This window comes from Pipistrellus kuhlii, unplaced genomic scaffold, assembly GCF_014108245.1.
Source record: "Pipistrellus kuhlii isolate mPipKuh1 unplaced genomic scaffold, mPipKuh1.p scaffold_m20_p_5, whole genome shotgun sequence".
In the NCBI taxonomy this organism is placed as follows: Eukaryota; Metazoa; Chordata; class Mammalia; order Chiroptera; family Vespertilionidae; genus Pipistrellus; species Pipistrellus kuhlii.
Window position 1 is genome coordinate 66,489,742 of NW_023425551.1, and position 23,052 is coordinate 66,512,793.

Below are 23,052 nucleotides of genomic sequence, written 5' to 3' on the forward strand. Positions count from 1 at the left end.
TGGGAAAGTGCACAGTCCCCCAAGCCAGAGGAGGCGTGGCTGGAGAGTGGGGATAAAGCTGGGGATGGCAGAATGCAGATGACACTCCTATGAGTACTATCAAGGAATTGAGATTTTATTCTAGATAAAACAGGAATCCAACGTTTTGCTTTTTTCCATAAGGTTTTGCTCAGATAACACAGTGTTTTGGGAGGTATAGTGTCAAGTTAAAGCTACTAGAAACCATAATTTGAACCACTGAAGAAAAATTCATCTGCTTCTGCACCAAAAAAAGAATAAAGGGAGCCCTACCTGGTTTGGCTCAGTGGATAGAGCTTTGGTTTGCGAACTGATAGGTTCCAGGTTTGATTCTGGCCAAGGGCACATGCCCGGGTTGCCGGTTTGATCCGTCTAGTAGGGGGCATGCAGGTGGCAGGCAATCAATGATTATCTCTCATCATTGATGTTTCTATCTCTCTCCCTTCCTCTCTGAAATTAATTTTAAAAAAATAATAAAAAGGAATGAAGAGAAAACTGAAAATTAGTCAGTGTGTGGATTTGTCAAACTAATTACCTTTCAAGAGGTTAGTGGATAATTATGTTAGTATAATTTGTAAAACATAAAATAAATAAATTATAATGTAATGACATAAAATGACAAACTAATAACTTTAATTGTAACTATTATTTGCTGGGTGTAACCCACTGAGAACGTAAATGTGCATCAAAACATCCTAACAGAATCCTTTAAATATACTCAGGGAGCTTCCTACTTGATTTCAAAGTCAAAAGCAGCTTAGTGGAAATAATTGCCCCTAATATTGCCCTAGCCGGTTTTGCTCAGTGGATAGAGCATTGACCTTCGAACAGAAGGGTCCTGGGTTCAATTCCAGTCAAGGGCACATGTCCTGGTTGCAGACTAGGTCCCCAGTAGGGGGTGTGCAGGAAGCAGCTGATCAATGATTCTCTTTCATCATTGATGTTTCAATCTCTCTTTCCTTCTCCCTTTCTCTCTGAAATCAAGAAAAATAAATTAAAAATAAACTAATTAAATGAAAAAACACACAAAACAGCAGGTTTAAAACAAACCATCTTTTATTTGAATACTAAATACATTCTTTTAGCACAGAGTGTGCTGATGATGTATTTTTTTAAGGAAAAAAAAATAATGCTGGCAGCAATACAATTAAAATGCAAAACATATAATTTCTAATATAATTCAAATGACATAGACACATCAGCATTCTCTGAGGTCCACTTAGAGCATTCCTTTATCTGATACCCTGGAGTTTCATTTAAATTCACTGCAGATGAGTATTTAGAATTGCCAAGAAATACCACATATATAAAACTAGACACAGCAAATGAAAAAATATATTACAATTTAAGTATATTTTTTTAATCTTCACCGAGAACATGCTGAGAGAAAGTGAGAGAGGGAGAAAGAGAGCGAAACAGATATGAGAGAGAAACATCTATCAGTTGCCTTCTATATGCTTCCTGACCAGGGATCAAATCCGAAACCCAGGTAGGTACCCTGACCAGGACTTGGATCCAAAACCTTTTGGTACATGGAAAGATGCTCAAACAACTGAGTCACTCTGGCCAGACTATTAAATGCCCTTAATGAAAACAGTACCTGACAATTAGAAAACAAAGTTTTGTTCAAAAACAGAACAACACCACCGCAGACTGGTGTTCATATTAGAGGTGACAGCATTTCTTTTGTTTCTAGTATTAAATAAAAATCTTGACATTCCATACTGAAATTTATCTTCTGAATTCCAGGAGTGTGCTCTGCCCATTAGTGTAGAATGACATCAATTCAGCTTTCAGTTCCTCCGGATTCTCAGAGCAGCAGTAGGACAAGTCTTAGAATCATCATGAGGCTGGATGAGAAGAAAGGCAAAGGGAGGCTGGCTCTTACATGGCGGAGACAGAAAGGGCCACATGCTCCCCTCACTGTGGTGTGACTAAACCCTGGCTCCCAGGCTTCTCCCAGGTTTCTATCGTTGGAGCAGGGGTGACCTCATTAGCCCTGCATTCGAACTTCCCAGACATGCCTGAATTAGCCACTTTAAAATGTTCACTCAATGAATGAGAAAAATCAGAACTTGCTGTCCTAAAGATCTGGGATAAAGCATTATGAGAGAAAGGTTTCTAAAGAAACACAAACCTTTCAAGTGCTTCTAAGGAGTAATTACCATCTCAGCTACTTTTCATTGATTGGGATCTCGTCTTTTTTTTTTAATACACAAGTTTTCTTTTTACCACCAGAACTGAAACGACTGACAGTCATTTCCCTAAAATAGGGACATCAACCTAAGACACATCTGGTGATTTTCAAAAACAGCAATTTGAAAGGGTGGTAGCAGCAGACATTTCATATTTTTGGGGTCTTATCTTCTTGACCCATAAACCCTACTTCTGATTTTTTCCACCACCAAGTACCATTTTTAGACAGGCCTCAAACTGGAAAGCAGTCTTTGTAATCACAATTTTCCTCCCCAAATCATAAACACAGCCACACTAGAAAATTCTACAAAGCAGAAGGAGAAATTACTCATTATGCTGCCACCCAGAGACAAATTCTTAACAGTTTGAGAGATTTCCCTTCCCATATTGGTTTTTTATGTACAAACTTAAAAATTGAGATCACAGTATATTTTTTATCCATTTAAATAATCTCTCCTTATGTTATTAACATTTTCCAATGCCACTAAATAGTTTTTTAAAACATGACATGTAACACCTGCTCAATATTCCATTAAGGGGACAAACATTTACTGAAATATTTCATTAGTGGTGAATTTTTAAGTTGTTTCTAATTTTTCAGTTTATCATGTTTTGCATTAGGAATAAAGTCACAATAAACACCAGTCATTATATACATCTCATTATTTCTTCAGAAAAAAAATTCAGAAGGCAAAAATGTATATCATAGAAAATGAACGTTTTATGGCTTTCAATATATTAAGGCAGATTTCAGGAAGAATTAAAAGTTATATGCCCAGCCAGTATAACTCAGGGGTTGAGTGTAGACTTATGAACCAGGACATCACAGTTTGATTTCTAGTCAGGGTATATACACAGGTTTTGGGCTTGATTCCCAGCAGGGGCCATGCAGGAGGCAACTGATTGATGATTTTTCTCTCATCATTGTTGCTTCTATCTCTCTTCCTCTCCCTTTCTCTCGCTGAAATCGATAAAAACACATTTTTTAAAAGTTACATTGAGCTGAATAGAAACAATAGTGCTATTCACCTCTTTCAAAAAAACATATAAACTATAAATTTTTACTTGGTAATATGCTTAATCTCATGGATAGAATTACTGGGAGCAAATGAAGAGAAACTTGAAGCTCCCTACTGACCTATTGGGAAAAAATATTGTTTTCTCCCTTAAAAACTCAAAATGTTGCCTCAGACGGGTAAATCTTGAGAAAAAAATGAGACTTAATTGAGTTCTTTATTCTGAAAATGATATAGTGTACATGTGATCAAATACTATGGCAACACTAAGTCTATTCAATATAAATATTCTGTGCACATCCATCCCAAAGACTGATTGAAGTCATATTTTGAGAGTTCAAAGTCATGCTTATTATATATTTTTTAAAAATTACTTTGACATATAAAATTAACACTGACTTTTTGCTGGAGGCTAAAGAACATCAATTAGAATAATAAATGTGAGAAGTTCATCAGAAGGCTGAAGATCTGCATCTTATTACCTGCTGCCAAACAGCTGAGGGCAATTCCCCTAACCTGATAATCCTTTATTGTTTACCAAACCTTTCATTTGCTAAAGGGAAAAATGTGTTAATAAAAAGCCGTGGGCCAGGGAGCCACTTCACTAGAGAGCTGGTTTCTGCCTGATTCCCCCAAATGCCTTCCAAATTTACATTTCTTGTCTACTCTCTATTCATTTTATGCATAGCCCTTCTCCAGATTCCTGAACTCTTGCTGCAAAAAGACTGCGTCAACTTTTGCCCAAAATTCAGCATTTCAAAATGAGATGCAGAGGAAAATGAACATTAAAATAGTTTTTCTTACCTTAAGCCTGCCACCAGCCCGGCTGGGACTATTTTCTTGGATCTCTTAAACCGTACACCCATTATGGTGGCCAGAAAGAAAGCTGCAACTGAAAAACAAACCAATACATGAATCAGAGTTGCCAACACCTCACCAATGCCTACTTGTGAGAAAAAGGGATATCATTTAAGCTTCCTAATATAACAACTATTATACATAGGTATTGGGTTGCTATTTTCTTCAAAAGATGAATAGCTCTATTAAAACACTTAACTAGCTCATTAAAAAGGTTTTAGTAAACAAGCATGTTAAAATCCATTCTTTAAACACCTTTAAAAGGAAGTCTTTTTCTAACTTAGCTTTCTATTTACAGAATACTCCTTGAAGACTAGGACTACTGGCTTATTCAACTTTCCTCAGGAACTCTGGTCACCCACCAGGGACACCCAACAAATGTTTAGGTAACTGAATGTAAGGAAAATAATTTTATATATTTATTATAAATAATTATATATATTTTAAAGTAAGACCTGATTAATAAAATAATACTATTTTAGTATTTAGAAGAAGGCCAAATATTTTATTGTGTACCATTCCAAGACACTGAGCAATAATATTAAATTTAGAAGCATCATATCACCTACCCCCCAGGTACAATGTTCTGTACCTGGAAAGTGTCTTACTTACACAAAGACACTTTGACATCTCGCTTGTCATTGGAGACACGGTAAGCTCCATAGCCAGCCAAAAATCCAACAAAGAGACCAGCAATCAAAGACGGAACACCACCTGAGGGGAGAGGTGGGTGTATGGGCACAGAAATAGAATCAGAAAGTGAAAGGAATTAACATCAAGTATGATACATTCACCTTCCAGTGTATTTCTACTTGGGAATCGTGACTAGACATAGCCTAGTGCTGCGTGGGAGTTGGTGCAATGAGAGGACAGTCTATTTGAGGATCGTCTGTAAGAAATGACTATTTCATACTGAATCCCAACTAATTTGAGGGAAAAAGAAAATCTGCCTTGCGGTAGTGGTTTTGACATTGACTGCATGACCTGGGGCAACCGGTTGACTTATGTCCCTCTCTTCTTTTCTCCCTATTCTCCTTGTCTCTATCTCTTTACTGTGAGGTTGTGATGACAAAAATAAGATGTAGAGGTATTTTTAGCTTATAGGGATAGAGAGAGAAGTGTCATGTAAACCAGGTACTGGCTCTATTCTGAATAATTAACAAAGCTTCCAGCCTCAAGATGCCAGGACTCAGGGAAGAATGGTGACTACACTTAGAAATGGGAAGAACCAGGGCACTGTGGCAGCCAGCCAGTCCCCAACCCGTCCTCTCATTGCACCAACTCCCACCCAGCACCTTCTGTGCGCTGGGATCCGTGCTGGTGACACTAAACACGCACTGCCTTTGCTTCATGGAATTCACTCTATTTAGAATCTGCTAGATTGGAATCCCGAGGAGTAGAGTCAATGTAGCACTACTTTTTAAATATCCATAGGAATTCAGATTGCAATTCAGATTAAGAACCATTGCAGTAATACACACAAATTCTGTCTCCCTCTCCCTACCCCCTTTCTCTCTTTCACACGTGCGCACACACACATCCTAGTTACAATAATATCCTGAATGAGAATTCAAATGCCCTAGGTTCTAGTCCAAATTCTTTTATTTATTGCCTGAAGGACTTTGGCTAAGTCATCCGGCCTCTGTGAGTTTTATTAATTGCAAAACAGGGTTAATAATATCATCCATGTTACATATGTAAAGGCTTAAAATGTTACAGTTGGATATAGTATTAAATTTTTCATTGCACCTTCAACACCCTCCTCCCCAAAGCTATTCTCTAAACATAGTAACATGACCTTTTAAAAACATACACTGGACAGATCACTCTTCTAATTAAAGACCCTCTGGCTTCCCACTACACTTAGGAAAACCCCCTTCCATCCAGGAATCCCTTCCACTGCTGGTCCCCAGGCACCTCTAGGACATCTTTAGCTTCTGGTCCGACATCCAGGCCCCCAGCTGCTCCTTATACAATCAGTAGCCCTCACCAAGGCATTTTGATGAAAAGGGCTTACCTCTCCGCTTATATCCCACAATACTTCCAAATGTCACAAAGGCTGCATAACCGAAACCTATAAGGTCCATTGGCAAGGCTGCAATCATATAGCAAAAGAGAAAGGCCCACTTTTACAAAATGAAATGAGTAGGGGAAAGCAAGTGATATGCATTACTTATAGACATTAAATATAGACATTAATTTCTCTACTAAAAAGGGGAAGCTAGATCTTCACTCATCTAACACTCAACCACTGTGTACCAAGCTCATCTCCTGGAGACACCCAGGTTGAGTCTCCTTTCCTTGTCTTCCAAACCTGCTGTACCTTCAGCTGTTTATTTTCCTTCCACTTCTGCTAGTCAGATTTCTGCTGTGGTTAGCCAGGTCTCCTCACTGGAAACAATACCGCAATCTTCCCTTAATGTCTGGAATGTCCACCTCTTTCCCACCTACAAACCCCAACCACCCCCGACAGCCCACACCCTTCTTGACTATCACCCAACCACCTTAGTCACTCTAGCCTGGTCTGGAGCCAACTGCTCCTTCTTTAAATTCCTTAATGTCAGCAACTCCATCTTATAACTCTTTCATCTTTGAACAGGTATTTGTCCCTCCATCCTCCTCACACCAAAGAATGGAAAAGGGGTAATGCAGATGTTTGTCTGTTGACTGAACCACAGCTTCACTTTAAACATGTGCTTTGTCTCGGGCTTTGTTATGAGACAGTTCTTCAGGGGCAGCAGAGACATCCACGCTTAATCAATGGTAAGTCACTAAAGAATATAACGAAGCCCTGGCACAAAGTTAACTAAATGACAACGATATTGTATTGTGCATCACAGCAGCAGCTGAAGCATACATCCAGGGGTGAGAGACTCCCACGAAATCCTGCCCAAGGTCTCTAAGATGTAGGGGAAAGTATACGGGCTACAGGCTGGAGACATGACACTGGTCACTAGCTGGCTCTTGGTTCTTGCCTCACACCCCATCCTTAAAACCAACTCCGCTGAGAGTCCCTACAGTGCTTTATACCTTAACTTCTTTACATCTGTATTTCCTCCAGGGGGAAAATAATTATCTCTGTAAATACAAGGAATGATGTATGAGATTTCATTGCATTCCCAGTTTTCTCACTGCTTATCATGTAGGCTAACCCAGTCTTTTACTTCCTGTAGCACTTGGGAACAAATTGACTCGGAAGGCTGGAAAATGGGCTGTGAGCTTGTCTCAGAGGGTTAGCTAGAACTTACCGTGAGAAAGGGTCTTTGGGGAGGAAATCTAGGGCACAGGAGGAGACGATGGTGGCCCTGTGGAGGCAACACTGAAAAATCCTCAGTATCTGTGGGAAGAATGACATAAAACAGGGAGCTCATCTATGCCCACAAAACAGTGCAGTGAGAATGAAAGTGTAGGAAGGACCTGCGTTCAAATACCATTATTGACTAAATGATGGGAAAACAAATAATAATGTTTACAAGCAAGTACCATGTGCTAGGCACCATTCTAAGGCCTTCCATATATCAACTCATTTAATTATCACCAGAACCCTCTGCAGTAACTGCCACCATTACTATCCCCATTTTCCAGATGAGGAGAGGCACAGAGAAGACAAGCAACACCTCTGAGGTCTCACAGCAGAAGCAAGATTTCAGACTCGGAGAAGTCTCATTCTTAGACACTATAATGCCTCTCCTAACTGAGCTTTACTGGTGGGGGGGGGGGGGGGGGGGTAGTGAATATGCAACCGAAACAAATGTTCTTTAGAGTTTTAAATTCTGGATTGATCACTCCACATGGCCTCATAGCTTAAAAGTTTTAATCTATCTAGGGACTTGCCATCTTCAGCCCAATGATGGCAAGTCCTACTTAGTCCTACTTAGTATCTTTCTGAAAGAACTAATCATATTCCACAGTATATGGCTGGCTTCAAACCTGATGTCACCACTTACTTGCTGGGTCACATTCATTAATCTCTGTGTATCTCAGTTTCTCCATCTGTGAAACAGGGATAATAAGAAATATCTACCTCAAAGAGCCGTGATCATTACATGAGTTAATACCATAAAGCACTTAGAACATACTGAGCACTCAACAAATATTAGCTACTCTAATAATGATTTTTCTTCTTGTTCATCCTCACACTCATTTTTAAGCTTGGTCTGAGAAAACAACTGAGGTTGAGTGAATTTATGATTCAGGCATCCACCGAGTCAGACGATAATACCCTGTTTCCCCGAAAATAAGACAATGTCTTATATTAATTTTTGCTCCCAAAGATGTATTAGGTCTTATTTTCAGGGGATGTCTTATTTTTCCATAAAGAAGAATACGGTACACATTTATTGTTAAATGAAAATAAAGGAAATTTATTACCTGTATACGGTACGGTAGTACGGTAGTTGTCAACACAAACCAGACAAACTGTGAATCCTACAATATCAAGAATTTACTTATTTATTCAATGACAATCATGTCATCATCTTCTGGAACATCATCATAACAATCCAATTCCTGAATTTCCCAGTGAATTTCTTGTGACTCCTATTCTTTCAGAATCAGTGGACCAAATCTCTCATGTTTAGTCTAGGGGGAGCCTTATTTTCAGGGGGATGCCTTATATTTCACTCAGAAGGAAACCTGTAAGTAGGTCTTATTTTCTGAGGATGCCTTATTTTCGGGGAAAACACGGTATTACAACTTATATCAATATTTATACTGAATTCCATTTAGCAGCTATTTATTGAGCATCTGCTTTGCACATGGCAGTAGGGAGCAGAGTCCTCAGACACAGCCCTGGTCTCCCAGGAGCTGTAGTACAGCATAGTGGAGGAGGCAGATACAGAATGAGCCCTAAGAGGAGAGGCATGGGCACCTAAAGAGGCTTGGGAGCATGAGGAAGGATTCCTAGAGGAAGCAGAATCCCAGCTGGGACCTTGGGGAGAAGAGGAGTAACCGAAGTGAGGAGGGTAGCAAGGAAGGGCGTGTTGTAGGCAAAGGCCTCCTGGCATGAGAAACCATAACATGTTTTTAAATGGAAGGAACTGCAAGGAGGTTGTGAAAAGAGATGGGGCTGGTGAGAAAGACAGGACCAGCCCAGCCATGTGAGGGAATCTGGTTTCTGTCTAAAGGGCAGCAAAGAATGAATGAAGGGGGCCTCATGATCAGATTTAATTCCAGCAAGCACTTCCTGGCTGCAATAGCGGGAGATGTGTTGAAGCCAGGCAGGGGAATAAGCTGAGAGGCTGCTGCAGTAAAAAAAAAAAAAAAAAAAAAAAAAAAAAAAAAAAAAGCATGAGATGATGGTAGCCTGGCCTGGAGAAATGGCAATGAGGGTGGAGAGAGGTGGACAGATATGAGAAAGGCTCAAGAGGTAGCATCAATAAGCCTGGATGTAGAGGTGAGGGAGAGGGGTAAGTCAGAGAAGATTCACCCTGGGTCTCTGGCTTGGGCCATTAGGAGCGGAAGAGGCGGGGGAGCCTTGATGCTATTCCCTGAAACAGGGGACACGGGAACAGCAGTACTAGGTGTGTGGTGGGGGAAGGAGGGAGATGATCAGTAGTGATGAGACCTGTTTGAAACATGTTCAGTCTGAGATGCCTGACACAACAGTTGGGAAAACACCTATATAGACCTGATGTTTATGAGAGATCACTCATCACCAGATAGTAATCTGGGCACCTAATTTTCCTAGTGAGCCAACCACCTGATGTGAAAGGCTGATTCTTCTCCCTCCTCTGAGCCCCCCACTTCTCTGACGCCCTCTTCTACCTGACATAGAGTTAGTTGTGTTGGACTTATCTCTCCTCCCAGCTAGCCCAGATCTTTGAATATCAAGCTCAGGTTACTTTCATTTTGCCTTTCTCACAGGATCAAGCTCATTGTCATGCATAGGAAGTTTTTAGTAAATACCTGCTAAATGATGAGTGGTGAATGAACCTGAGTAAACAACCTCTGTCTGAAGATGTGGTGTCACTGACTTACCCTCACTATAGTTCTCATGCCAGGAATCAGCCAGCCCCTTAATCTCCTAGTGAACTGAGCATTGTTTTAAGGAGGGAGGAACAAAAAAATCTATTCCCAATCTTTGCAAGAAGTTTCTGTGATCACAGAGAAAATTCCAACAAACAGCAACCACCCTCCTTTCTCCTCTTCCATGGCAGGACCATTTGAGCAACGCAGAAGCACACATGAAAAGCTTCAACATAAAGAGATTGGGGGGAGAGGGGGAGACGACGGGACGAGGGGGAGGACGACGATGTGGGACACATCGCAAAGGAGATGCTCAGCACTTAGAAGGGCCAGAAAGCATCTTGGGTGCAATGCAGCAAAATGACTCTGTGCACCGGGTACAAATCCAGGTGACAGAGATCTGCATTGCCCCTAACTCTCCAAAATTTGGGGTCCCCACTACGAGATTTTCTGTAAGCTACCATATAAAAAGCATTTTCACATGTTGAATAACAACAATTACCTAACTTTGCAGCCCTTGGGGCTCGAGAGACACATTTTCCGGTGAAACCTAGGTTATGCTAGGAAAGTAAGACCCTGCCACGCATTTTTGCTTAGGTCCACAAGCCCCACCCTTTATCCCCACCTCTCCCTAGCGCCAGGAAGGTGGGAGAGAGGACAGGTGGGAGATCCAAGACCGCAAGGAGGAAGAACTATGGGGAATTCCCAGGAGGGTTAGAGAAGAGATCCCTGGGACCCCCATCTCTTGAAAAAAAAAACAAAAAAAAAACACACACACACACAAAAAACTCCCAAGGTCCTCTGCATGGCTGCTTGGTCCTGCGCCTTTGGGAGAAAATGCAGGGCAGCAAGTGCTTGACTGAAAAGTGTACGACTCACCTCCAGCCCCAAGTCCTCCCAGGAACAGCCGGAGTAAACGTCGTACCTGAAATCCGGAAGTGGTCCTGGTGGCCTGCGCCCCACTTAGCGGGGTTTCGAGCCCGGCGGCTGGTTCTGGGCGGTGCCTTCCCGAGGCGCGCATGCGCAGCGTCCGTTCGTCCACGGTCAAGTGCGGCTCCGCCCAGGCCCGCCCCGCCCCGCCCCGCCCCGCGGAGGGGAGGTGGCCAGTCAGGTAGGCCTTCAGCATCCCCGGGGCTGGGGTCTGCTGCCTCCTGCCGCACGGAGCGGGACCTACAAAGCTTTTGCAGACGGTGGGTCTGGGTGTTGCAGGAATCCCAGGAGATTTTTCACCATTTATTATTCCAGGGAATTTTGTGTCTGCAGCAACCCACGCCTGTTACTTACTCTCCAGAAGATGGCTTCTGTTTTCAGTGGAGGGAGCTGAAGTCTCCGTGGGGTGCAAAGGTGAGAGCCCAGGTTTGTCAGGGGTCAAAGCCCAAGCACTCTACATTACCCACCATCTAAGGGGTCATCTAGATGTGGCAGGGGGCGGTCAGGATCCTAGTTATGTCATCCAAGCCTAGGATTAGATGGGATTAACTATTTGAGGGGAAAGGGATAGAGTACCAGAATTGGAAGGCACTTTAAGTCTGTCTTCTCCTTGGATGATCCATTTCCAAAAAGAAACTTGACTGGATTTATAACTTCCTCATAACAACTTCTCATCTCACTCTGGTATTGCCTTCTAGGCCATTTTCTTACATAATAGCCCATGATATATTTGTCAAAGGCTGACAGTTAGTGCTGGGAACCAAAACCTAGCATTGTCACTGGTATTAAAATGTAAAGGGAGCTGGCCAACCTTGATGGCTCTGAATGGTCAGAGCTATTAACTCATTGTCTAGTTGAGATAGTGGTGGATGAGGCAACTTTAATTTGTTAATCATATGTAAATTTTTGTTGATTTTCTGTTGGATGTCTTTGTCTCAGAATCTCAATAAAAGGAATGGTAAAAGGCCAGAGCGGTAGTCTTCCCAATAGTAGAGGTGGGCTTCCCGCCTGGCCCCCATTTTCCAAATTAACTCTTTTCCAGTCCCAGTCCCAGTCTCTCTTCATTTTAGTGTGTGGCCTTCTCCAGAAACCAGACCCTGAGTGGGCCCTGAACCACGCGGGTCGTGTTAAGGGATCCCACAATCTAGTAATTATCAAGCGGCGCTGTGGGACTGGGAATAATAGCTGATTTCTCTTTAAAAAAAAAAGCAAAAAACAAACAAACAAAAAAACTAAAATGTATATTGAATCTTGTGAACTTTGCTGAATCTATTCCACGTGCTTAAAAGTACTTCTGAGAAGTAATGTCACTAATCTATGAGAAATCTAAGTTGGTCGTAGGGAGTTATGAGTCCTGAAGATTCATAGGAGAGCTGATGGCAGACACTGGAATGTGGGTTGGAGGAAATGGTGTCCTGAAGAATGGCTCTAGTTCTCCCAGATCTCCTTTTCATCCCCTTCTCTTCCCATCCTCTCTCTCTATCTCTTTCCCCTTACCTTCTCCCGCTTCTGACTCCCAGCACACATTCTCTATTCAGAATAAAACTAAAACCCTCATTATCTTTAACTGATGTGAACCCTGGTAAATAACTTCCCCTGAACCTCCGTGCCTGGATTTAAGATGCTGCTCAGATTAGGTCCCCTCTGAGATGCCTGTCACAAAGGTAGTAAAAACAGCCTCAGGATATTCAAGGCATTTTCACTTACATTTAGAAAAACAGCTCTTTGCATATTACAGAAATGCCATACTCTTGGACATGTAGAAACAGGAAGGTCATGGGCAAGGTGGCCATTGTTCTTTCAACTCATATGCCACCAGCTGCCACCTACTCCAGCTAATGGTAAGGTTAGAGCACCACGCAGGGGTACAGCAAAGCTTACTAGCCTCTACCTATTTGTGAAGCTTTCTAGTCAAGATCCACAGAAGAGATGCTAACTTCCAATGTGCCACCAACCCCTTTGGCAGTCTGGAGAAATGCACAAGATAAAATACATAGGATTGCCAAGTAAGCCAATTTTATTGAAATAGTTATCAAAATATTAAACACTTACACCTGTGATATAATAGATGTGCTTCTTTATAAAACCGCACAATCTAGGAGTGGGTTTAATAATTACCATAATTTCCAATAGTGGTACACATAAACAGTAGTTTGAGGTATCTGTAGCATGTGAATATCTGTGATTCCTAGTGATGACAGAGTCACAGGTACTAATATTGCTGTAGTTTGCAGCCTATTTTCCCAATGGAAATGAAATGCTAAATTTCAATTAGAGATGAATGGAAATAGAGCTTTCTTTTTCCTGACCAAGTTGTCAGATCTCCTGATTTCCATTGCCAGGCCCCTCAGGATTTGGAACCCCCAATCTATGGCAATGTGGGTTTTCAGAAGTTGTATAAACTGTACAAGGAATGGGAGAAGGAGAGAGCAAGGTTGAGGGCCCGACGGACTGGCAGACTGGCTGCTCAGACATGTCCTCCCGGGTGTTTATTCCTCAGTGAGTGTCCTGTGGTTCCTGAGCCTGGTCCTCATTTCTAAATGCACAGAAACTCAGTTTGTATCGGTTCTTCCAGGGGCACCCTGGCTTTGGGAGATGGATTCATAAAAACCAGTCACAGGAGACTTACTGATTTTTAAAGAAACAAAAGAATCTGCTTCAGGTCCTTGACTCTTTTCTTCTTCCACAACCCACATGGTTATTTTTTAGGCCTGTGCTCATCAGTTTAGGAAATTTTAAACAAGCATCCCAATATGTGTATAATTATTTATAAATTAGACACATACTGCTGTGTTAAAATGCTATGGATATTTTAAATACAAGTCAAAATAAGATGCATAAGACTTTAAAAAGGGAATAAAAATATAAAGGCTAATTAGATACTTCCTATCTCTATATATGTATATATAAAAAGAGCTAATATCGGTTAGCATTGTGTCTGTTGTTGTGTGTCCATAACGCCATAACAGGTCATGATTGGACAGGAGGAGGTTGCACGTGCAGGTGAGGCCTGGAGCAGAGATGGAGACAAAGATGGGGGGCCAGGAGAGCCTGGGGCTGGCCGAGCTGACGCACTGGCTTGGGCAGCCCTGGAGCGGACACAGGCAGGGGGAGCAGGAGGGGCCTGGGGCAGAAGTCAGGCACAGGTCCCAACTGTCTGCAGCGCTAGTCAGGCCTGACTCCTGCCGAGGCCCAGCGTTATGCAAGTCAGGTGCGGGTCCCAGCCACCCATGGTGTCTGTCCAGCCTGACTCCCACAGCAGCCCTCAGGGCGCCTCTTCGCACACTGGGCCTCTAGTTTTAATAATAAATGACATATTTCTTTCTATCCCACATACTAGAATCTCCTTATTCTTTCTGTCTCCTTTTCCAATAAATACTTTTCTGAACTGCCTGCAGCCTTCAGGACACCCTTCCTTTCTCTTATGTAGCGGTAACACTGAACACAGTCAAATGTAACATGTACTCTGACTTGCAGCTCTCTACTCTTCTCACTTCCACATGACACTGACTCCTAGTGTCAGTCCAATGTGATGGCATTAAATGCAACAAGAATGTTTGAGCACGGAATACTTAGGATTTTACTTACCAGCAACAGCAGGTGTTTAGATCATAGGAACTTGTTTCAATTTCTCAAAAAAATGTTCATCCACTTTGAATCCACAGGTTTGTTTTGATGGGCAAGCTATTTGTCAATCAGGTCCTTTGTATCTATAAATTCATCATACAGGCTGTCCATGTCTAAAATATCTGTCTTATTTATTTACTTACTTACTACTACAATAAAAGCCTGGTGTCCCTCATTCCAGCCTGCACCCTCTTCCAGTCTGGGGGCCCACAGGGGTAGGAGAGTTGAGGGAATGTCTGCCTGAGGTGGGAGAGGCTCCTGACACCACCACTGTGCTCACCAGCCATGAGCCCAGCTTCTAGCTGTGTGGTGGTGGGAGCTCATTGACCAGTTGTTCTGCCGTTTGGTCGATTTGTATATTAGCCTTTTATTATATAGGATTTCTTTCTTTCTTTATGTTTGCTTGTTAATCTTCATTGAAGGATATTTTTCCATTGATTTTTAGAGAGTGGAAGGGAGGGGGAGAGGCAGAGAAACATTAATGTGACACATCGATTGGTTGTCTCCTGCAAGCACCCCAACTGAGCCTACAACCATGTCCATGCCTCTGACCAGATTTGAACTTGGGGCCCTTCAGTCTGCCAGCCAATGCTCTATCCACTGTTTGTGTGGCATAAAATATCTGTCACTTTTAAATGTTCTGAAGCACACTGGATTGTCATCATAAGTTAAACATCTTCTCAGAGAAAATCGTTTTAAAGCTCAGAGGTCATTTGAACTGGTGAAATCAGAAGTTGGATTACCCAAATAAGTTACAGTTCTAGTGAAGAAATTAGAAAGTACTGTTTCACTTGGCTTCCCTTTTCTGTTGACTTTTTTTTTAGTTCGGGAACAATCTTATATCAAACAGCTCAGGTGCAGCCAGGTTATCCTTTTGACAGGCTCTTTATGGCCTCTTTAAGACCATCAAGCAGTGCTGGCAAACAGCATATGAACTTCTATCTTACTGTAGTCCTTTTCTCCATTCTCATCCTTGATATATTTCCAAATCAAAAAGGATACTATTCTTGTCCCACATTTTGAAAATATGATTTTATGAAAATAATGAAAGTTTTCGGTCATTTTCAACAAATGCAAAAAAACATTTAATGAGTTTTTGACTTTGTAGAAATGGAAGGAGATAACCTCTTTAGACATGTGCCTACTAATGGGCATCATTGCTCCCAGCCATAAAAACCATGCTAAAATGTTGGCCTGCCAAAAAAATCATATTTTCAAAGTGTGGGACAAGAATAATATCCTTTTTGATTTGGAAATATATGGAGGATGAGAATGGAGGAAAGGACTACAGTAAGATAGAAGTTTATATGTTGTTTGCCAGCACTGCTTGATGGTCTTTGAAGAGGCCATAAAGAGCCTGTAAAAAGGATAACCTTTTTACAGGTTCTTTATTATGACAATCTCAGTATCATATTGAAGCAAATCACAACCCTTTTTAGCGATGTCATATACAAGATGTGCAGGTCATTGAATAGGTGAAATCTTTTCATTATCTCTGTTAAGTTTATAGATTGAATGGAATTTGCCAAAATTTACATTTGTACTGTCTGCAGTACAAATGCAGATAGATGAGTTAAGTCTAGTTTGCATTTGGACAAAATATCAAAATTTTTTATGATTTCAGCAGTTTTGTTCAATCCTCAGAGAGATCAAATTCACTATTTGAAACTCCATTTTCAAGTCAAAGTACTTGAACGCTAAAGGGAACATTTTCTTGATGCCATGATTTGGCTCATCCCTTGAAGTTGATATGCTGTAGAAAACATCATTGTTGGTGAGATTTGGCAAAATCAGCTCTACGCTGTAAGGGCCCAACACATCTGTTACAGAAATTTCTTCTTTTGTTTTCCCACGAGATATTTTACTTGCAACCTCTGAATCAAAAAATGTAAATGTACTCAGTTTCATAGAACCAATTATGGAAACAATATGATAAAGCATGTTTTATTTGTGTGGTATGCCCAAACTAATTCACTCAGCAGCTGCTATTTTTGACTGAACACTGGCATCTTCTGGGAATATGAAAACACTTTAAAAATATTTTTTATTGATTTCAGAGAGAAAGAGAGAGGGAGAGAGAGATAGGAACATCGACGATGAGTCATTGATTGGCTGTCTCCAGCACACTACCCACTGGGGACTGAGCTTGCAACCCGGGCAAGTCCCCACGTCCTCCGGCCTCCCGCCGCAGGTCATCAGGTCTGCCTCCGTGGCCTTCTGGCTCCAGAATGAGGACTCCCGGGTCCAGGCAGACGATCCGCCTATGGGAGCGGCCATGTGTCCATTTTGGGGGTGTCCGTGCCTCCATGCTCCTCTCCCCCTCATCAGCTACTGACATACTGGGCACACCTGGCCGCTCCGCTCCCCGCTGTGGACGCGGAGGATGCCACAGAGCCCGCTCCGTCCCTAAGAAGCCCCAGCAGCACCTTCTGGCTTCCCGGGGATGCAGTGGGACGCATTTATGCGACCCAGTAGGGGGCGGAGTCCCCTCGCCAAAGCTCATGTTCATTGGCTGAGCCAGCCTGACATTCAGCTGTGCGCCGGCGTCCCATTGGCCGCGCTCTAAATCCCGGGGGATTCGTCTTTCCTGAGCGCCGGGGGCCGGGGCGGAGGGTCCCCGGGAGCCGGCGGGAGGCTTCCCGTCCCGCCCCGCGGGAGGCCGGGGTGCCGCCGCCCTCCGTCCGCCTCGGCCGCTGCCTCTCACCCCGCGCGCGCCGGCCTCGGGCCTTCACGGACGTGAAAAAGAGCCAAAAGTAAGACAAAACCAGTTCAAACCCCCATGTTCAAGTTCAAGGAAAACAACTATATTTCGTATCCGGCCAAGGCACATGCCCAGGTTGCGGGCTCAATCCCCAGTATGGGGCGTGCAGGAGGCAGCCCACTAATGATTTCTCTCATCATTGATGTTTCTATCTCTCTCTCCCTCTCCCTTCTTCTCCAAAATCAGTAAAAATATCAAAGGAAAAAAGGGAAGAAAAAACAACAACTGTAAGTGAGAAAAGTATAATTAAGCAAAAGTCAGTTTTGCAAAGGTAAGACAAATAACGGAAATTCCAGGAGGCGAATTTAAGAGAAGATAAAACCTGAATCTGGTTTCAAATTTAGGATATTTATACCGATTTCTATTTAGACCTCGATAAGCAGTGCTAAATCAAACTCTTCGTATTTGATGGCCTTTCCTCTGAAAGGGCGGCAGGGGGCACTAATGCTCTGGTTTCATTCAGGTAGGCAAGGCTGTCCAGCCTTGTCAGTTTCGTTCAAACATCAAATAGTTTGCTTTTAGGGGGATGCTTAAAAAACAACAGTAAGTGTGTGTGGGGGGAACAAATAGGGAGATGGTCTACATAGAAGAATGTTTATATGACAAAAGGTAATAGTTTCTGCATCATAATCTGTTGAGTGAGAAGTAGAAATATTGTGTGTGGTGGGGGCGGGGGCAATTACAGGGCATACAGGGAAATTCTGAGCTGGGCTCTGAGAGTGGCCGGTCAGTGAAGGGTAACCACAGCACAGCAGCTGACCCCCTCTCTTAGGCCTACCTTTGGCGCTGTTGTGAACTTTTGCCAAGGACATGGAACTTTCCATTAAACACTGGGACTGGGGGATTTCCCAGGACTGGGGACTTTCCTATAAACAATAATAATAATAATAACAACTAACATTTCATGAGTACCTGTTATGTGCCAGCCATCTTCTAAGCATTTTATAGGCATCAGATTTCTTTGATCTTCACAATCCTCTGAGATAAGTATGATGTCATGCCTTATTTTATAGAGGAAGAAACTGAGGCAACATAGCCAAGGCCATGCAAACAGTTGAGAAGTGTCAAATCCAGGTTTAAGGAAAGGGTGTGCCAGGCTCTGAGGTCATTCAGCTTGGGTTCTGATAATGGCTTCATTGCATATATTAGTACAGAAAAGCATATAATATTATGAAAATATAATAGCGTTTGCTATTATTTTTTAAAAATATGTTTTATTGAGTTTTTACAGAGAGAAAGGGAGAGGGATAGAGAGTTATAAACATCAATGAAAAGAGAGAAACATCGATCAGCTGCCTCCTGCACACCCCCTACTGGGGATGTGCCCGCAACCAAGGTACATGCCCTTGACCGGAATCGAACCTGGGACCTTTCAGTCCACAGGCTGACAATTTATCCACTGAGCCAAACCGATTTTGGTGTGTTTGCTATTATTACTAAAAGAGTGGTCCTTGCTTTCCAAGAGCTTAAAATCTATTACAAAAGGTCCTAGCCAGTTTGTCTCAGTGGTTAGAGCATGGCTTGCAGTCTGAAGGGTCCCTGATTCAATTACAACAAAAGGCACATATCTCGGTCGCAGGATCTGCCCCCAACCCCCCAGTTGGGAGCCTCTGAAAGGCAACCTATTGATGTATCTCTTTCACATCGTTTCTCTTTCTCTCCCCCTTTTTTCCATTCTCTCTAAAAAAATCAATGGAAAAATATCCTTGGGTGAGGATTAACATAAAAAATATTTCAAGAAGTTGCTTTGATTTATAAAGCAGTTCAGGTACCTATTGAATGGATGAATGGAACAGATCATAGATGCAGGTCAGTGTTCAGAGGAGGGAATACCTGTAAAACAGGTCTGGGTCGCAGGTTTTCAGTGTGGCACCTGCTTAAAATGCTATCTGAGCAACTGGCATTCATTAGCCTCTGATCCTGAATGGCTTGACTAATCATTATATTCTTGGTGTTTTACTATCAGGTATGTGTGCCTAACTAAAACTATAATTAATTTTTATTGGCCACTCAAATTCTCTTAAGGAATAGTGTGGTATGTACTTTTATAGCTGGAGGGAACACTTATTAATTTTTGGAGGAAGCATTTATTAATTTCACAAATCAATATCTGTTAGATGTCAAGCCCTGGAGTAGGACTCAGAAAAAAGCATGGTGCCGAGTCAGAGACTTCCCCTGGAATGAGGAGGCTGGGAAGGGATATTATTTTAATGGAAACCTGAAGTCTGAGAGGGATCCAGCAGGCAAGGATTCTGGGGACCCACAGTGAAGGCAGCAGGACCGGCCTGAGAAAAGGTCGTTGGTGGGAAAAGGGCTTCATGCGTTGGAAGAACCAAATGAGGCACGTGGTTGGGACGATAGAACTGTGAAATAGAAGCAGAGTGAATTGGTTCAGCAACAAGCTGTGTTCACAGAGTCAAGGCTAAGCATGCTTTCTCACCTCTGAGTCTTCTGAAGTCATCTGGCCTGTGCAGCCTCCAGATGTTGCTGTGTGGAAACTTTGCATCATGGAGTGGGAGGTAAATCATTGTGCTCAGCTTGTTTTGCATTGGTTGTCCTTCACCGAGTTTAATGCTGGATGTCTGTGCACACTTAACATCTAGAAGAGCCTCTGACTTGACCAAAATGACTCACCACTCTTTTCTTAGCAGTAAAGGAATTATGTTCTTTTCTATCATAAGGTGGATTTACTTACCTTTACTAGCATATATGTCTAATATTCATCTTACCCAAATAGACTTCTTGGAAATAAAAAAAACACACAGAAATAAACATTAAAAACAGCTCAATCTGCCCTAGCTGGTTAAAGCCAGTGGTTAATTGTTACTCTCCCCACCTCCCTCCCCGCGGACCAAAGGGTTTTATTATCAGTCAAGAGCACATACCTGGGTTGCAGGCTGGATCCCTTGCACATGTTGGAGGCAACCAGTCGATGTGTCTCTCTCACATTGATGTTTCTTTCTCTCGCCACCCTCCCTCCTTTTTACTCTCTCTAAAAATCAATAGAAAAATATCCTCCAGTAAGGGTTAAAAAGGAAGATGGCTCAATCTTTCCTGTTCTATTAGTCTCCACGGAGCCACTGCTATACTTACGCTACTTAGAGCACATGTGTCAAACACAAGGCCCGCGGGCCAAATCCGTCCCACCAGGCCTTGCAATGTGGCCCGCACCGCGCTGTCATCACTGTACTCCGCTGCGTTTCCATCATAATGACAGTTTATGACTGTTCAGTAAACCATTCAGCCCGCGATTTAGGCTGGATTTTAGATTTTGGCCCCTTCTCTGATTGAGTTCAACACCCCTAACTTAAAGTGTAAAAATCAAGCAGGAAATTGGCTTGATGAGAAAGAGGACTTGATGTACAGGGTCAACCCATGTGACTTCTTCAGTTCACTTTGAGCAAATAACCCTTAATGCAATAAAAATGGCATCTTTGAGGAAAAGCGGTTATCTTGTCTGATAAGGCTGCCTTTACTCAATACATTAATGTTGCTCTGATAACACATTTTAAGCAATGTTTTTAATTTAAAAGAGAAAGCCCCAAGAGAAGATGTAGGCTGAAAAATAGGTCATGGTACTGCTTGAATACATGCAATTGAGGGACATTTAAAAAATCCTCTGGAAAGTGCAGTAAGATTCACTGTAAAGGGGAAATTGAGTCCAAGTGTAAATGAGAGGCAAGATTCAGTCCCTTTCTCCTTTCAGTTTGATTTAGGAGGCAAATTGTTTAGGAAGTTACGTGGTATCTCCAACAAATTTCTTGGAAAGAAGGCAGTGACTATGCAAGGAGCTGAAGTTTAAGTCAGGTCAGGTGGTATGTTACTTTTAAAATATCAGCACACCTGTCATACCTAGGGCAGGCTTTGGAAAACCTAGCAGCACTCGTATAACCTACCTTCTCAGGCTGGATTTAACAAAGATTATTGGGATGAAGATGGAGAGAAAGAAATTGGATTATTTATGAAATGACTTTAAGATTTTTTTTTAATTTTTTTTTTTACAGAGAGGAAGGGAGAAAGATAGAGAGCCAGAAACGTCGATGAGAGAGAAACATCGACCATCCGCTCCGACCGGGGATGTGCCCGCAACCAATGTACATGCCCTTGACGGGAATCGAACCCGGGACGTTTCAGTCTGCAGACCGACGCTCTACCACTGAGCCAAACCGGTTTCGGCAACTTTAAAGTTTTTTGATAAATAATTCCAATTAACCAAGTGATTGGCTTATAGGCTTAAGTTCAGTTAGTGAAGCTTCAAGGCCAGATGAGTAAGAAATGGTCAAGTTCTCTCCCTCACAATGACTGGGGCTGTGGCAAAATATAATCCCTTTTGCAAAGATGTCTTTACAGGCAGAAGTTTAGGAAATGTTTTTCCCCTTTTCTCTTCTTAAACATCTCCTTGGAGGCTTCTGAGATGCCTTATGCAGTGGTTCCCACACTTGCTGCCCATTGGAATCCTTTGAGCATCTTTAAAAACTACTGATGCCTGGTTGATTCCCACCTGCAGATCATGAAATTTAGTTGGTATGGGCTGTAACCCAGACATAGGAAGTGTTCTTAATATTAATCTTTTTATATTGAAATGATTATGGATTCACATGCTGATTTAAGAAATAATACAGAGAGATGCCTTAGCCCCTTGAGCAAGCTTTCATTTATGGTAACATTTCCCCAAACTGTAATATAATGTCACAACCAAGATATTGACACTGATATAGTAAAGATCAAGAACATTTCCATCAACCCAAGGATCCCTCCCTCATGTCGCCATTTTATAATCATTTTTCCACCCACTCCAACACCCTCCTTAACTTCTGGCAACCACTCATATATTCTCATTTTTATAATTTTGTCATTTCAAGAATATTATAAAAATGGAACCATCAAGTATGTAACTTTTATGGATCAGCTTTTTATCACTCAGAATAATGCTCTGGAGATTCACCCAGGTTGTTGCATCTGTCAATAGCACTTCCTTTTTATTATTGAGTAATAGTTCACGTTATGGATATACCACAGTTTGTTTAACCATCTCTATTGTATTCAAGATTTTTGCTACTAGGTCTGTGTAAATAGACCTTGTCATTTCTCTGGAATAAACAGCCAAGAATAGAATTATTGGGTTGTATGGTAGGTGCATACTTAGTTTTTAATAAAAATGCTGAATTATTTTTCAGAGTGGTTTGTAAAAGTAAAAGCAAAATGGAGTTGATATTGTCGAGAGAGCAATCTAAAACGGAGCCCAATCTTAACTGGGCTAAACCACAAACAGATACCTCTGGTATATAAATACCTCTGATACAGCTTCTGGAACTGGCTCATCACTGTCCTCTCTATTACAAAATATAATTTTCAGAGCCAGAGTGAGGGTGGAGCTGCATAGGTTTCTGTGTAGGAGTTTCTGGTGGAGGTTCTTGGCATTGGGTGAGCCATATCAGGAGCCCACATGGGCTAATGGCACCATGGAAGCTGGGGCCAGAGACACATCTTTTCTGGTTCATTGGCCAAGAGGAAGGGCAGAAACCACATCCCCGAAAGGTGGCAAGACAGGATTCCTGGGGCATGTTTCATTGAAAAAGAGTTTTAAAAACAGACTTGATCCTGGAGAAAGTTCCCCCCCCTTTAGATATTTTCAACAAAATCCAAGAACAGAATGAAGAACGTGGACTCATTATTGAA

General features: G+C 42.1%; 1 protein-coding gene across 6 annotated transcripts; it reads right to left on the reverse strand.

The window, feature by feature from the left end:
* Positions 1–1,581: 1,581 nt before the first annotated feature.
* On the reverse strand, positions 1,582–11,120 carry TMEM14A (transmembrane protein 14A). 6 transcript variants are annotated; one of them, XM_036414159.2, is made up of 6 exons: positions 10,981–11,120; positions 7,338–7,425; positions 6,106–6,218; positions 4,701–4,802; positions 4,035–4,122; positions 1,582–1,868 (listed from the first exon to the last, which is right to left on the reverse strand). In XM_036414159.2, the coding sequence occupies exons 3-6, from the start codon at positions 6,191–6,193 to the stop codon at positions 1,829–1,831; spliced, it is 318 nt and encodes a 105-aa protein (XP_036270052.1). In that variant the 5' UTR covers positions 6,194–6,218; positions 7,338–7,425; positions 10,981–11,120; the 3' UTR covers positions 1,582–1,828. The 6 variants fall into 6 exon arrangements, with proteins under 6 accessions (XP_036270052.1, XP_036270049.1, XP_036270051.1 ...); XM_036414156.2 differs by having other exon boundaries at positions 10,935–11,086; XM_036414158.2 differs by having other exon boundaries at positions 7,338–7,393; positions 10,935–11,040.
* Positions 11,121–23,052: the final 11,932 nt, after the last annotated feature.